Consider the following 15,605-nt stretch of genomic DNA (forward strand, 5'->3'; position numbering starts at 1 on the left):
ATCCTAATATGCCGTGCCTAGTGGAAACACGACTAATTTTGTGTGCGTGGTTGCAGGTTAATCATCTTTTGCACAGTAAACAGAGGTAATCCCCCCTGGCCTAACTCAGGCATATACACACAGAGGCGCACACAGCAGGTGTGCAGGTAAACATCTAACACCTATTAAAGAGCGTATGATCGCAGCGGCAGCAGGTATGAATCACAGAGCTGAGACGTGACTCATACTCATGCTCATACAAGTACTGGTTGAAAAGGGGTAATGTGTGTGTGAGCGTGTGTGTGTGTGTGCCCTGTCAAGGATAATGAACGGCTGACAGGAAAAGCCTGAGTGTAATGGCAGAGCAGATCCGGAGCGCATTCAGAAAAACCCTCTTTTTGCATTAAATGCCTGGTGTGGCAGTTAGTTGTTCTCATTCATGGATTTCTCCTGCATGTATCTCCTGTTACTGCTGCACATAGACTGGGTAAATAACGGGATTGTGTCATTCAGACACAGGCCTCTTCGACATTAACGCTTCCTCACGCCTTCATGCCGACATCCCCGCAACGGTGATGTGAGAGCCACGTTTGCCACACGTGCAAAAGACTCAACATTTGATCGTTAATTAATTAATTTTTCTCTGGCAATGTCACAAACAGCAAGGTTTGCGTGCTTGTGTCTTTGTGTTTGCTGCAGTGTGAGTTTCAAAGCATTGTGCCCTACCCCTAGCACATAGACACTAAGAAATTGATCTCTCTTCTGCAAAAAGCACGGCGCGCATCAGAGGCAAATATAGGAATCTTACAGCAGATTATAAAACAGAGTTAGTAAGATAGTGAGACAGGTGACCAGATTGCTCATTCAGATGTTAAAAGACACCTTCAGATGTGAGATCTGTACATATTTTAAAATATATCAATATATTTTTAAAAACAAGATTAAAACAAAATTAAGTAGATAATTGCATCTGTGCTTTTTGTCCAGATCAGCACGGGCTTGGAGAAGGCATTTGACTACATCCCTCGCAGGATCTTGTTCAGCAGGAGTATGGGGTACGTGGCTCATTGCTATGGGCTATGTGGTCCAGTGAGAGCTTGGTTCATATTGATGGATCCCCTCCCCTGTGGGTGGTGGACTCTACTGGTGCTTGTTATTGATTCTGTTCATGTTCACAACTTTCAATGGGCAGAATTTCTAGATATAGCCAAGTGTGGTCTCAGGATCTCATCTTTGCTGTTTGTAGATGATGTGATTCTGTTCGCTTCATCAGACATACAGCTCGTACTGTGGCTGCTCGCCAAAGTGTGTGAAGCAGAGAGAATGAGAATTGGCACCTTAAAGTCCGAGACCATAGTTCTCAGCTGGAAAAGGGTGGCGTGCCAACTCTATGGCAGCAATAAGCTGCTGTCACAAGTGGAAGACTTTAGGTAGCTCAGTGTCTTTTTCATGAATTAGGGGAGACTGAAATGTGAGACACGAATATGACAGATGGATTGGTGTGTCGTCTGTGATGCATATGCAAAGCTGTTCATTTACCGGTTGATCTACACTAAGACGTCTGGTGGAACGTGACGACTTCACTTCTTGTTGACAAGAGCTGTCTGATGGCAGGTAAAATGGTGCATGTGGTTTTCTCTGGAAAAAATCAGAGGTGGGACTCAAAGAAGCTGCTGTGAATGACATATTTTGCCTAAGCTCACCCAGAACACAGAAGTGTTTCAGCATGTGCTGAGGTGCTTGCAAGAAAAGTTGTGCTACTGAAGATAAGTATTTGACGAAACAAGATGATGCTTTTGTTAGCGCTTGGGGTCAGATTTACAGTTCTTTCCACCGTCTGCTGCCACCAAAATCTCTGAAACTTGCCATAACCTGATCCAGCAGATTTCCCTCCAAAGCTAAATTGGTGTCTCTGCCCTGCACAAGACTGCTTGAGACAGAATCTGCTCACTGATGCTCTCTAACATGCACTGAAATTACGCTCATTTGTCTAAATGGATGTCTGCTCTCTCCCTCGTGGATCCAATTTGCATTTTCTCTAATGTTAACAGTGAAACCAAATTACCAAAGTTATTGCATTTAATGGCATAATAATTGCTGCAGCACTTTGATTTTTCTGTGTAACTGTAAGATCACTTGTTTGTCTGTAGGGTGAAACAGACGAAGACTTCTCTTTCTTGATCATTTGAAATGATAACTTTGGTGTCTCTGTGATGTAGTGCTTAAAAACATTCACCTTTAATGTGTAAGATCTGTGATTTGAGACCAGGCGGTGAAACAAAGCCAGCCGAAGGCGGTCACAAACCAGCATGCTCTTAGTGTTGGTGTCAAGCCCAGACGAGGAGGGTTGCTTTAGGAAGGGGATCCGTCATAAAATCTGTATTAAATCAACATGTGGATCCATCTTCTGTAGCAACCCCTTAGGGAAATAAGTGAGCAGCTGAAAGAACCATGTCATTTGAAATGATTATTTTAACAGTTTGCAATGGGAAGCACACATTTCTTTTTGAGCTTTTCCTCATTTTCTGACATATACTGTTGTAGTGAATGCTCAGTAAGTTTTAAACACTGAGGTCAGTGCATGTATAACTAATTCCCATAAATGGTAAATGGATTGGTTTTTATATAGTGCTTTTTACTCTAATAATAAATGGACTGGTTCTTATAAAGCACTTCTATACTCTAACAAGCTGCAATGAGTCTGAATAAGTCTTCAATGAACAGAGCTCGAAGGGCCACGGCTGCCAACTGGTTGTATTCTGGGTATATTCCTATAGATCTATTATTAATACTAGTCTTTTGTCTGGTCAAGTACCTAAGGAGTTTAAGCATGCAGTCATACATTTACTTAAGAAACCAGGCTTAGACAGTTCAGTCATATCAAATTTTAGACCCATCTCTAAGCTTACCTTTCTTAGTAAGATTCTGGAAAGGAATGTTTATACTCAGTTGATGGACTATTTGAATGACTCTCAATTGTCAGAAATCTTTCAGTCCGGCTATAAGCCATTTCACGGTACGGAGACAGCCCTCGTAAAAGTTATGAATGACATTCTGATAGCGACAGACTGTGGTAAATATGCAGTGCTGGTCCTGTTGGACATGACCGCTGCATTCGAAACAGTGGATCACGATTTGCTGATCTCCCGCTTACAGCACTGTGTGGGAATTTCTGGTTCGGCACTTTTGTGGTTAAAGTCCTATCTTTCAAATAGGACCTTTTGTGTTAAGTTGGGGTGGGCTTCATCCTCTGTGGCCCCTCTGCTTTGGGGTGTGCCACAGGGACCTATTCTTGGGCCATTATTGGTCTAAGGAGCTTGGAAAGAAAAGCGTCTGGATTTCTTTGAGTTGCTTGAAGACGTTTCACCTCTCATCCGAGAAGCTTCTTCAGTTCTAAGGGTCAAATGGTGGAGAGTCACTGAGAGACCCCAGATTTAAACCCAGTGGGAGTTTCCCCCCAAAGAGGGACAAAGGACCCCCTGATGATCCTCTACCTAATCACATGAGCCAAGGTGTGAAAGCGGGTGTGGGTCACAATCAGCCAGGGTTTCGGGTGAGCTCCTTGTGAAACCTGGCCCTACCCTATCATGTGATTTCCTGAGGTCAGATGGCCCAGGACGTGTGTGGGCGTTAAGGCGTCTGGGAAGGGATCTCAAAACTGGATTATAGATGGCAGACAGTTGGTGTCGTAAACCACCACCTCTGTTCAAAGATGGTCGCTCACAGTGGACGTAAATGGCTTCTTTCACTCCTCTTTCAAACCATCTGTCCTCTCTGTCCAAAATGTGAACGTTGGCATCCTCGAAAGAGTGACCTTTATCCTTTAAAATCTCCTGAGTTTCTCTGATACACCGGCTACATAGGGGATGACTGAGAACCTTCACAGACATCTTGGGCCATTATTGTTTTCACTGTACCTTTTGCCTCTTGGCGCGATTTTCCGAAAACATAAAGTGTCATTCCATCTATATGCAGATGACTGCCAGCTTTATTTACCTTTTAGTCATTCTGATAGTCTCCCAAGTCAACCTCTGCTTGACTGCCTTAGTGATGTTAAAGCATGGATGGCAAAAAACTTTTTAAATTTTAATGATCGGAAGACAGAAGTGATCTTATTTGGCCCAAATCGTTTTTCTCATGCTCCAGATGTTGATCTTGCAGCTTTGACTTCCCAACTAAAGAGTTCGATCGCAAACATACAGCTGGTCATCTTCACCTACCTTTGATGACCACATAAACGGGGGGGTAAAATCAGCATTCTATCACCTCAGACGTTTAACGAAGGTTAAGCCCTTTCTTTTCAAGAGTGACTTGGAAAGTGTTATTCGTGCCTTTATTACTTCACGTTTAGATTATTGCAATTCTCTTTTAATAGGGTTGCTGCGGCACGATTTTTAACTGCGGCATGATTTTTAACTGGCAGAAGGAAATTTGACCACATCACTCCGATTTTGGCCTCTCTACACTGGCTTCCAATTGAATTTAGGATCCGTTTTAAAGTCCTTTTATTGGTTTTTAAATCTCTAAATGGTCTGGCACCTGTTTATTTGTCTGACTTGTTGAAGCCCCATGTCCCCATTCATTCCCTTCAGTCAGCTGAGCATTTGTTGCTTTCAGTCCCAAAGTCACGACTGAAACTTAGAGGAGACCGAGCGTTCTCTGTTGCAGCGCAGATGCTTTGGAATAACCTTCCTCTCCATATTAGACAGGCTTCATCAGTGCCAGTTTTTAAGTCCTTATTAAAAACCTATTTTTATTCCCTGGCTTTTAACTCTGTGGGTAACTTCCCTTTCTTAAATTTTATTGCTATGTCTGGTTTCTGCTATCTATTATTATATTTATATTTGTATTGTACAGCACTTTGGTCTACCAGGTGTGTTTTTAAAGTGCTATATAAATAAATGATGATGATGATGACAGAACAGGAAGGCTGCTGAGCGAAAGGTAATAGTAAAATGAAAATTTCTGTCCATGCAGACACATACACATATGTTTTTCAACAATTTATTTTAATTAATTGCTGTCATATCAGAAACAGACTGGATGCAATTGGCAACTTGACCCCACTCAATTGCAGACCGACTTTGCCTTATGTCAACATTTATGGCGTCTTTTAGTGACGGGTTGGTAGAAATAACTTACTACCGCAATACTAAGTATAATGCAAAATTCACAATAATATCACTTTGTGAGTGAAGTATTGTGATAATATTGTATCAGTGATTGAAAACGTCATTATCACGTCATTTTGTGTGTATTTGTATAACTGGCATGGGGAAAAAATATAAAAATACTGAAACCTTATTTTGGGGCAAAGTCAACAAAGATTTGAAGTGATTTTAAACCGATTTGATGACTTCAAAATAACTGCTCAAGTATCTGGGCAGAGACAATGTTCCTGCTGATTGCAGAGACTTGCTACTTAAATGACTTTGCTGTCCATTCAGACCTTTAAGCAAAATTCTAAATTCTGTTACTTAAGCACAAAAGTGTTTGTTCGGCTCTTGTGTGACATTGTAAAGTTGAATCTAACATGTACTTTAAACACCAACAAGAAACGCCGTATAACAAACAGTGTTCTTAGCCTAACTCTTGACGTTAATGTTTTGCAGCTGCTACACTGACAGAATTTTCAGTCCTGAATATTGTTTGTATTAGGGTAGGCAGGCTGTGGATCGTGACCTGGGGGGGGGGCTTGGTGGGGTATGATGCATCAGAGATGCACAGTTGCCCCGGTAACCAGGAATTAGTAGACTTATGTTTGTGTTCTCGTGTCACAGCACTCACTTCCTCAGCACGGCAATCTCATTCTCGATGCTGCTCTCCTTCCCCTTCAGAGCCTTCTTAGGGATGCATTTCACTGCAAACATACGGCTGGTCAGCTTCTCCTGGGCCAAGACCACCTCTGAAAACGCCCCTCTGTGAACACATGCAAACTCATGTGAGTCACGAGCAGACTTGTACATTTAAATATATATAAAAGACTGAAAAAAAGGTCAATAATTTCAGTGTCAGACAAAATGTATCTGAATATTTCTTATGTATCTCTTACAAAGACAAGCATGAAAAAACATAGATTACGTATTTGAGTACAAAGTTTTAATGTTTATCAAAAATATACTCCAGTTAGCACTTCCGCTTGAAATCAATTTTGGAATCTTCTGTCTGCTTTATTTTATATAATAATGAGCAAACTGTGTGTCCATCCAATAAAAACAGTACTTTACAAAAAAGCAAAAAGATTTAAAAATAAGTGAATTCAGCTAGTTTTCCTTTAAGATTCCATGTGCAGCAGGTAAAGTCTGATATTAACAGGCGGAAAATTACAATGAGATTGGATCTGCCAAGTGTAACGTGAGAGCACTGGCATTTTATTTTTTTTATTAGCTCAGAGCGAACGAAAAATAATTTAAAAGTTTTGTGTCTCATTTTATACACACAGACGATCCTCAGTAATAGTCATGAAACTGGAATTAGCCAATTGGAGGATTCAATCCAGATCCATCTTCCAGTCCTTGAACGAGCGTGTGTGTGTGTGTGTAAGTGGGCATTTGTGCATGTGTGCGTGCGTCACGAAGACGAGCAGCGTGATGAATGAAGATGAGCTTATTGCGAGTTAATCTGCCTGAACCGGGTGTTGACTCCTGAGTCGATCTGCCCTCAGCTTCACCGGCGCATTAGAGTAAACAAGGGGAGAAGAGATAAGAATGCATGTCTTTATCTCATCTCTAACCTCCTCCTCTTACTGTCCAACATTCTGACTACCTGCAGCTGACACAAATCCGAACTTTATGAAGTCTTCTAAAAGCGCAGCTGTATTGAATTTAGGAGGATAAGCTCTCTTAAGGCACTTTATGATCCGTGCTATTTATCTGAACTTTTAATTCCACATCCTCATGTGCAAGATCCCTAGTCACAACTTCTTTTACCCTTCCGAAATCGAATCCTTAGCAAAACTTTGCATCCAAGGCCCTAAATTTATATAACATTGGCTTGTTGGCGACGTTCCATCTAATGCTTTCATGCTGCCCAAACAAATCGTGTGCCAAGTAAGATGAAGCCTCGGAAACCCTGCAAGGCCCCTCAAAGCCCCTCCTTGATGAAAAAAAGGACCCTGTGTAGCCTTTCGCGCCCTTGACAAAGTATCAAAAGAAGCTGTTATTGAGCTATTTTGCTGCAGTTTACAACATGACTTCATTACTTATTCCTAACTACTAATTAGCCCTGACACTGAGGAAGGAGCACTCATGACAAAGTAATGAAAGAGTAGATTGCAATGTGTATTTTTCTCAAACTTGGACAGGTGAGCAATCACAGTTTTACAGTTTACCTTCAAGAAACCCTATCGAGTAATATATCATATATCATTTGCCCTACCCAGGGAGTTGCAATCTGACTGATCTCGTTCTGTTTGTAAATATGATCAGAGATGGGCAGTAATGCGTTACAAGTAATGCTTTACTGTAATCTGATTACTTTTTCAAGTAATGAGTAAAGTAAGAGATTACTACTGCAAAACAAGTAATTAGATTACTGTTACTTTCCCGTAAGCATGCTGCGCTACTAAACCGTGATTTTGTTTGTGAGAGTGTCTCATGACACTGACGTACAAGTGTGCGACGTCCGTGGCAGCAACAAAGGTGTGTTGATCAACAATGGCTAATATGGAGTGCGGGACAGAGTATGGCCATGCAGCGATAAAAGCTGGGAAGTACTGACATTACTTTGAGTTTGATTCCTTAAAAAGTGACAAAAACATTAGCGTCCACTGTACACTGAAACTTCTTTCTACAGCGAAAAATTAAACTCCAAATCTGAGCAAGTGTCACGACGTGTGGAATTCAATAAAGGACCCATTCTAAACTAAATATGTAAACGGCTGAATTAATGAACAAAATATTTACACAAATTTGCTGATGTTAAAGGGCTTTTAAGTTTACATGGATCAAAACTCAGCGCTTTCAAGAGGCTTTTCACAATAAAAGCATTTTTTCTTCATCTTTACAATGGCTAAAAAATTACTTCCACCTTGGGTTTGTTTTCATACCGTCAAACACCACATTAAACCGTTATTACAGCATCCCCGTTTTTTAATCCATATGTATTTTGCTGAGTATTTCTGGGTTTTAAGCATCACTGAGAGTGCAAGAGGATGTTGTGAACGGGCTTCCTTCTGCATCAATATGTTTGTGGCAACATACAGAAATCCCTTGGGCTCCCCGAAGCGCATTCAACAAGCTGTCCATCAGCCACAAACTTGAGTGCAGAGAAAAACGGTTTGTCACCATCTTTCCTGCAGTCGCTGGGGCTTGGTGTTTTTTCTCATGCCTCTCAGTGGGAATCATGTTTCTTCTCACTTGTACTTCCTCCTCCTCTCTCTCCCTTATCTCATCCTTTCTGTCTGTCATCTCATGCTTCGAACATATTTTACTGCAACAACTGATCAAAGTGATAAAAAATGATGATCTGTCTGACTACCGATTCTCAGTTGACTATGTGAACAAAAGAGAGACCTGCTTGCACTGATAATGGCGATTGTGGGTTTTGGTGACGTCAAAGCCAGACAAAAACAAGCAGGCCGTGATGTTTGTATTGTTGCTTCATTCAGTCAGAAGTGCTTAGAGCCTTTCATCCACAACCCTCAAAGAGAGCTATACATGAATGAACATCCAGTGCAGCATAAAACCACAAAGAGACACGTATATATACACTGTTAAGGCCACTCTCACGCACTGCCAGGCTTGTTTGAGTAAGAGCATTAACCTGCACTTAACATTCCTTTGTTATAATCCCATAATAATGGCTAATATCAAAATCACAAATAAACAAGAGCGCATTAGCCGCATCAAAACTATAGGTTGTAAAATGATACGGGACTTTCAGCTAAACAAGCCAGGTGCTCCCATTCTATGATAATTGTTGGCTTTAATTTTCTCTCACACTGATAATCTTTCTAATGCTGCCAACCATTAAAGCTTGTGTATTCAACATTTTTATAGTAACAATGAATCAGAGGATTGTGTCATTAAGGGGCCACTTATATGTCATGGAAACAGAGATCTACCACCCAAAACTGCTCTTTTCTCATTGTTTTAGTTTTGTAGTCTACAGTTCTATAACTTTATTTATGTATTTATTACATTAAACACTGAAATGATCATGAAATAAAATTATTAAAATTAAAAATAAACCTTATCACAACCCGGCCATATTTCTTGAGAATGCAAACCATTTGATACATTTGAGTAAAGATCCCGTTTTATATAGTAGTAAATCATCCAGCATGGTTGTTTAGCTAGCTAACAACTCCTACTCTGTGATCCAAATCTGGTCATGTCTTGGTTGAAGAAACAAGACTCCTAAATTTAAGGTTTTAAAATGGTAGTTCATGAACAATGGGTAACACTGTGGCCTTCTTTCATATACAGACTATGTCATTTTATTATCACTCCATGGCAAATTTGTTCTCTAAATCAAACTTTTCTAGCTAAGCCAGAAAAGCCGAATCTTTATTCCTACTATGCCTCTCACTTTCTAGATCAACCAAACTGATAAGCCATCAATGCTTTCATGGCAACCGATAACCTACTACACTAACGTGAACAGTTGAATGATCACATTTTGTTTTTACAGGCAGAAACACATGTGCATGCTGTATTTGTTCTTGATGATTATTTTGCAAAATCAAAATTAAGCTGAACTGCAGGAGAAAGGTCAGAAGAGAGAGCTGAAAATGTGACTGGAGGCAGAATGGACCTCATCACTGTAGTTCCATGCAGTTCCACACACACCACTACCAACAACAGCAGGAAATCAGCATGGTCCACTTCACATTTCGTCAACTCTAAATTCATTCACACACTAAGGGATATGTGGGGTTCATTGACTGGAGGAAGGGGAACCTGTCTAACATCTGGCAGCTGAGCTCACACGATGGGCTGTGTTTGTACATCTGTTTATCCCAGGGCTTGACGAGCAGGTAGTCCCCAGTTTGCTGTTACCTGCGGCAACAATAATTGCATTTCCTCCTGCAGGAACTTGTGTAATTGTGTCAGTCGAGCTCCCCTGCTTCCTTCAGTGCACTGAGCGGGAAATGTATTGGCAGCAATGGTGTGTGCATGGGTATGTTTCTCCACTAGATCACATATCCAACAGGGAAACAGTCTGTCTCACGTGCACACATGTGCACCTCAACCCACACACACAGAGTGTATGATAGATGTGTGCGTGTGTGTGTGTGTGTGTGTGTGTGTGGGGGGGGGGGGGCTGCTAGGACAAGCTGACAAGGTGAAAGAGTGTCTCATTTAAACTGACAGGAGCCATCAGTGTTTGTCAATGTCAGGCTGAAAATACACTGATCTAAAGTTGTTCAGTCATCACATTCATCCATGTTTTGCTAAAAGCACCTAGTAAAACTGCTATAAACAGATCTCAGATTTCCACTGGTGTCTTTCTTTTTGGTGTTGGGGACACTATTTCCAGGTCCCGCAGCGGGGTTGGAAAATTTCGATGGTTTCAAATGTCTGAAACGGCACTGGCAAACATTAGGTGTGGGTTTCAGTCTCTTTAAGGCTGTTCTCTCAGCTATTATGAAAACAATAATGCACAGAGAAAGAAAACTATTATTACAAGAGAAACCTGATCAGATTCCAATGAACCAGCAACACCAGGTTGGGGTTTGAGTGAAACAGAGAATGTGCTGACAATGGTGATGCTCATCATTGTAGCTGCTTTGCAGGTATAATGTTCAGCATGTTCAGAAGAATGGTTGGCTCATTATAGCTTGTGAACCAATTGGATGTCCTAGATTGTGTTTCCAATGTTTTGTTGAGGAAATCCTTCCACGTCCACTGCAAAAGTTTGCTGTACTGGTGTGTTTATGGGTGTAATGCCATATTGGTCACTTATAGACACAGAAAGTCAGTCTGGGAAGGTGAGCTGACCCAGCTCCACTGAAAACGTATGACATTTACACAGATAGGGAGGGGACAGTGAAACAAATGGATGACATGATCAAAGCAAAAGGCTAAGTTAACCAAATTCTTTTCAGTTACCCTGTAGAGTCACTACAGGTCACAGAGGGACTGGAGGTTGTTTTTGCTAACTTCAGTCATTTAACATTTCCCATGTTCTAACTAACTGTCTGCTCTTTACTCAGAAGGTATAAAAATGGGTGTAGCTACCGAGTTTGAAAAGCAAATCCAATGTGCAAATTCCTTGGACCTGCATTCTTTCTAATCACCAGTAGGGGGTGACTTTTGTGGCTCCAAAAAGACATAAAATGGCCCCCAGCTGCCCCACACTGATGAGTTTATGGTCTCAAGTTTCAAGACTTACTGAATACAACATGGTGTCCCTTTTGTAAATTGGTTAAAGTCGGGTGTGCAAATATTAGTCAGTGTTTGTGGGCTTTAAGTCGGATCTCATCCTTACTAGTCTGGTCAAGTATCAAAAAGTCAAAGCTCCAAAAACCGGACTTTGCAACCCAATGGGTTTTTGTCCCCCCAGCCAAAAAAAAACTACAACACCAAATCCAAAAAAGTTGGGATGCTTTTTTATTTACATTTCACAAACCATTTTAACTTCTTGGAATTGTGGTTATAAACTCCGCATTTGATAAAATAAACACAGCTCAGCTTTTTTTGTGGTTTATTTGGCATGATTCTCAACAAGGTAAGGTACAGCAGACTTGCAACAACTCTGACAATCTAAAATGTCACTAATGATAATTAATGACAATGAATTCATTTGTGAAAACTGTCAACACATCCCTCGGAGATTAGGGGAAAACACAAACTTCTTCTCATGACAATATCTCCACTGCCTGCACTCATCTCAAGTCCTCATCGCTCCAAAGCTTCTCTTCCCTCATTATATTATTATACCAATGCTGTATCTCTGGAATACAATCTCAGTTTTACAGATTTTATTCTTCTTCTATCTGAAGTCGAAATGCTCCTGAATGTGAGCAGTCCTGTTTGTCAAAATGAAAACTACAGGCTCAATAAACATTTATCCAAGAAATTACAAGTGCAGTTGAATGAGAGGAAGTGTTACAACAAAAAGCAGCTGGGAAAGAAGCTGTAAGCTCTCATTCATACTCTCTTACTCTGTCTGTGTGTGTCTCTCTCTCTCTCGCACACACACACACACACACACACACACACACACACACACACACACACACACACACACACACACACACACACAGAGCAGGATAATGTCAGCTATGGAGGTCGGTGCTTGCCCGATCAATAATTAGCAGTTTAATCAAAGCAGAAGTGGTTGCCTCTGAATTGACTAATACACACACACATAACAGAAGGCCTGATAATGACAGAGCATGGACAAGGACAATTATACGGCACGAAACTAACGTCATCACCGGCAGAGCACAAACGCATGCACCATTATTTGCATGTGGTTTGAATACAAAGTAATCTGCTTGAATTATGTCTCACTGTCTTGGTGGCCATTCAAAAAAGAAAAAAAAGAAAAAAAAAGATTACCACATAGAGGAAGCTCATGACATGCAAATGAGAAAAAGAAGGAAACCCAGAGTGGATAAAAAAGATTAGACAATAGGAGAAACTGGTCGATAAAATGTGGTTGGCACATAGGACGTCTGGACTGGTGGAGTTTGGGAAAGAAGCCATTTGTCTGTTCAGGGCAAATATTTCACCTGAAGTAAAATTCACTGCTGGCCAGCCGGCAAAGTCGCTTTGGCTCACTGGGATTCCACCTCATGATTTTGTCACTGTTTATGCAGGTTCAATGAACCAGGAGAAAGAGGATGGGGAAGGGGCAACAACAGGATGTGATCTCACTTTGGGTTTGACACAGTGACAGTTGGCTTTGTTTTGTCGTATTTCATTAATTTAGGCAGAAGTACTTCAATCCAAAGGAAGGGAAAGTTTGTATATCACTGTATTTTGGCTCACCACTCAAAGGGACTGGCAGGTCAATAAATCTAGCAGGCCTAGCTGGATACTTTGCCTATCCAAATGACTATAATGTCTTTTGTTTCAGAACTGCATTGATTAGCAATAAGGTATTACTTGTCTTTGAGCTTGAGCACAACTTGAGTGAAGACCCATTACGTGTTCATTTTGTGTAGTAAATTCTGACTAATATTCTAGGTGGAGTAGTGTAATGACTCACCATAGACTAAACTTATTGGCCCTTCAGCCCTAGGAGCAAACAACCATGCAAGCCTTAATGCAAATGCAAGTCTTCAGCATAAAATTTATTTAACAGCAAATATGTCTGCTGTGAAAGGTTTTGTTATGTGTGAAACTCTGACACAGTCAAACTATTCCGGAAGGTAGTAGAGACGTTCAGCGGGGTTAGCAGATATTTGGCGGATGTTCATTTTGGCAATGGTTGTAGCATCAAAAATAATCTCGTTCTGTTATTTTCTGTTGCTTCTTAGAATCTTGGCGTTGCTTTTAGTTGCATTCACAGCTAGTTCAGATAGCATCTGCAGAGCTCAGACAAAAACATGCTGGCTGTGAATGCAGCCGGGGCAAAGTCTTTATCCGGAATCTGGAGAAATCACCTCAGAGATGAATTCGATGATGTGCCTAACAACACCCTAACAACATGTAACAACAAAGGCCCCAACTACTTGCTTTTTAAACAGCTGCTATATCTGCTACAGTAGCTTGAAAAGTTTAAAAGTAAAGTGTCTGTCAGCGTAAAGTGAGACACTTCCTTTGTATCGGCCTCATCCTCGACTGCTGGTGCCAGATGGATGTCCCAACCTGAGTTTGGTTATGCCAGAGGTTTCTTCCTCTTAAAAGGGAGTTTTTCCTTCCCACTGTCGCCAAGTGCTTGCTCATAGGGGACCACCTGATTGCTGGGCTTTTCTCTGTATTATTGTACAGTCTTTAACTTACACTTTACACCTCGAGTTGACTATTGTTGTGATTTGGTGCTATGAAAATCAAACAGAACTGAATTAAACTGTGGAATGTAGATCTTTACTTGACAATTTCAGAACATCTTTCAGCTGCTTTTATCTTTCTTTTCTTCTTCACAGGGTTCTCAACAACAGATGCCTTTCCAGACATAACCCTCCAGTAAGTTATGTCTCCTTCTGATCAAGGGTTTGTCATGTTAAACTAATGTAACTGTCTATTTAATTAATTGGAAGCATCTTAGGTGGAAACTGTCATTAGAATATTATCCATAGCTTTAAGAACAGATTGAACTGTTTTTATGTTGTATACGTATATGTTGTAGCTCAGGAGGTAGAGCAGGTCACCTACTGATCGGAAGGTTGGTGGTTCGATCCCTGGCTCCTCCAGTCTGCATGCCAAGTATCCTTGGGCAAGAATCTAACCCCAAGTTGCTCTCCGATGCATCCATCAGATGCATCAGTGAATGTCTTTGAATGTAGTTAGAAAAGCACTCAGTTTAGAGTCAGTGCTTGTGAGAATGGGTGTGAATGTGGCATGTTGTATACAGCGCTTTGAGTACTCTAGGAGAGTAGAAACGTGCTATATAATAATCAGTACATTTACCATCTATGTCCCAATATGTTTTGAAATTTAACAGAAATTAATTCAACATTTAACTTTTTTCTATTAATAGTTTATGTGAACATTTAAAATTACTCTTTTTACAACAATATTGACAAAGGAATTACATCACAGATGATTATTCATTTATTTAGTTTTTTAATATTGCTGTTGTCCTCTGTTCAATTTGTCATTTACTGGTGATGGTGTACCTTCTGTCTCAGACTATCAGGTCTCAGCATGAATAATGGAATAAAAAGACCTCACAAAGCCTGAAGCAGTTTCAACCAGAAATTTCCCAAAAGACGTGGACACATTTTTTCTGCTTTGCTCCTCTGGCCTAACAGAAGCAATATTTTAATTTTTGATACAAAAGGGAAAAAAACTGGACATTAACAGCTACACAATATAACTTAGCTGATCAGTTATTTTATGTTTTAAATTCAAACGAGACAAAGAACTGTAACTTCAGCATTACAGTGTGCAAACATTTCATCATGCAATATCCCACCAAATTTATCAGAAGACCTTGTGTGGGGTTCTGACCCACAGGCAGAAGGCTGCTGATCTGAGTCACTATGGCAACGGGAGGTAGTGCATGATAGATGAGGATTTTATTATGACTGTTGTCTAAATGAAATGGAGCAGAAAAACAAGTCAGGTGAATACAACAGACCCCCTGTTTTTGCTTTTTCAGCAAAACTTCTCTAGCCTAGCTTGTCACCATATGTTAAAGACATAAACACTCGGAGTGAAAGAGAGCTGAGGAACCTCCTTCCATGTGTCTTCCTCCCTGTGTTTTGTGTGTGCGCGCTATATGGCTTTGTTGCAGAGCACGTAGGCTTAAATAGCACTGTTGCCACGGCAGCAATTAAGTGCCAATTATAGTCTGTATTCTCACTGTGGCTCTGACAGAAGAAGATGAAGACAAGAGACAGAGAGCGCACTGAAAGAAAATGCCTGTACAGTCTTCTGCGCAATTAAGACCAAAATCCATCCTTAGATACAAGAAGTTGCCCCGACAGGGTAAATCCAACCCACTGTCAATTTGGGTGTGAATAATTCACTCTACTCCACCACCAACAGATGGATCATGCATCCAAC

The 15,605-nt window shown here is 40.7% G+C and overlaps 1 protein-coding gene across 1 annotated transcript in view; it reads right to left on the bottom strand.

Annotated features, from left to right (window-relative positions):
• Positions 1-15,605, bottom strand: part of camk1da (calcium/calmodulin-dependent protein kinase 1Da) — a 76,285-nt gene that overhangs the window by 34,260 nt on the left and 26,420 nt on the right. Inside the window, exon 2 of the mRNA XM_085437022.1 lies at positions 5,767-5,898. Coding sequence (XP_085293148.1) covers positions 5,767-5,898 — 132 coding nt within the window. The remainder of the gene's footprint in view (positions 1-5,766; positions 5,899-15,605) is intronic.

The sequence above is a fragment of the Copadichromis virginalis genome, linkage group LG17 (genome assembly GCF_057382275.1).
Source record: "Copadichromis virginalis isolate Kocher_CV1m ecotype Utaka linkage group LG17, C_Virginalis_male_GT1.1, whole genome shotgun sequence".
NCBI classification, from domain to species: domain Eukaryota; kingdom Metazoa; phylum Chordata; class Actinopteri; order Cichliformes; family Cichlidae; genus Copadichromis; species Copadichromis virginalis.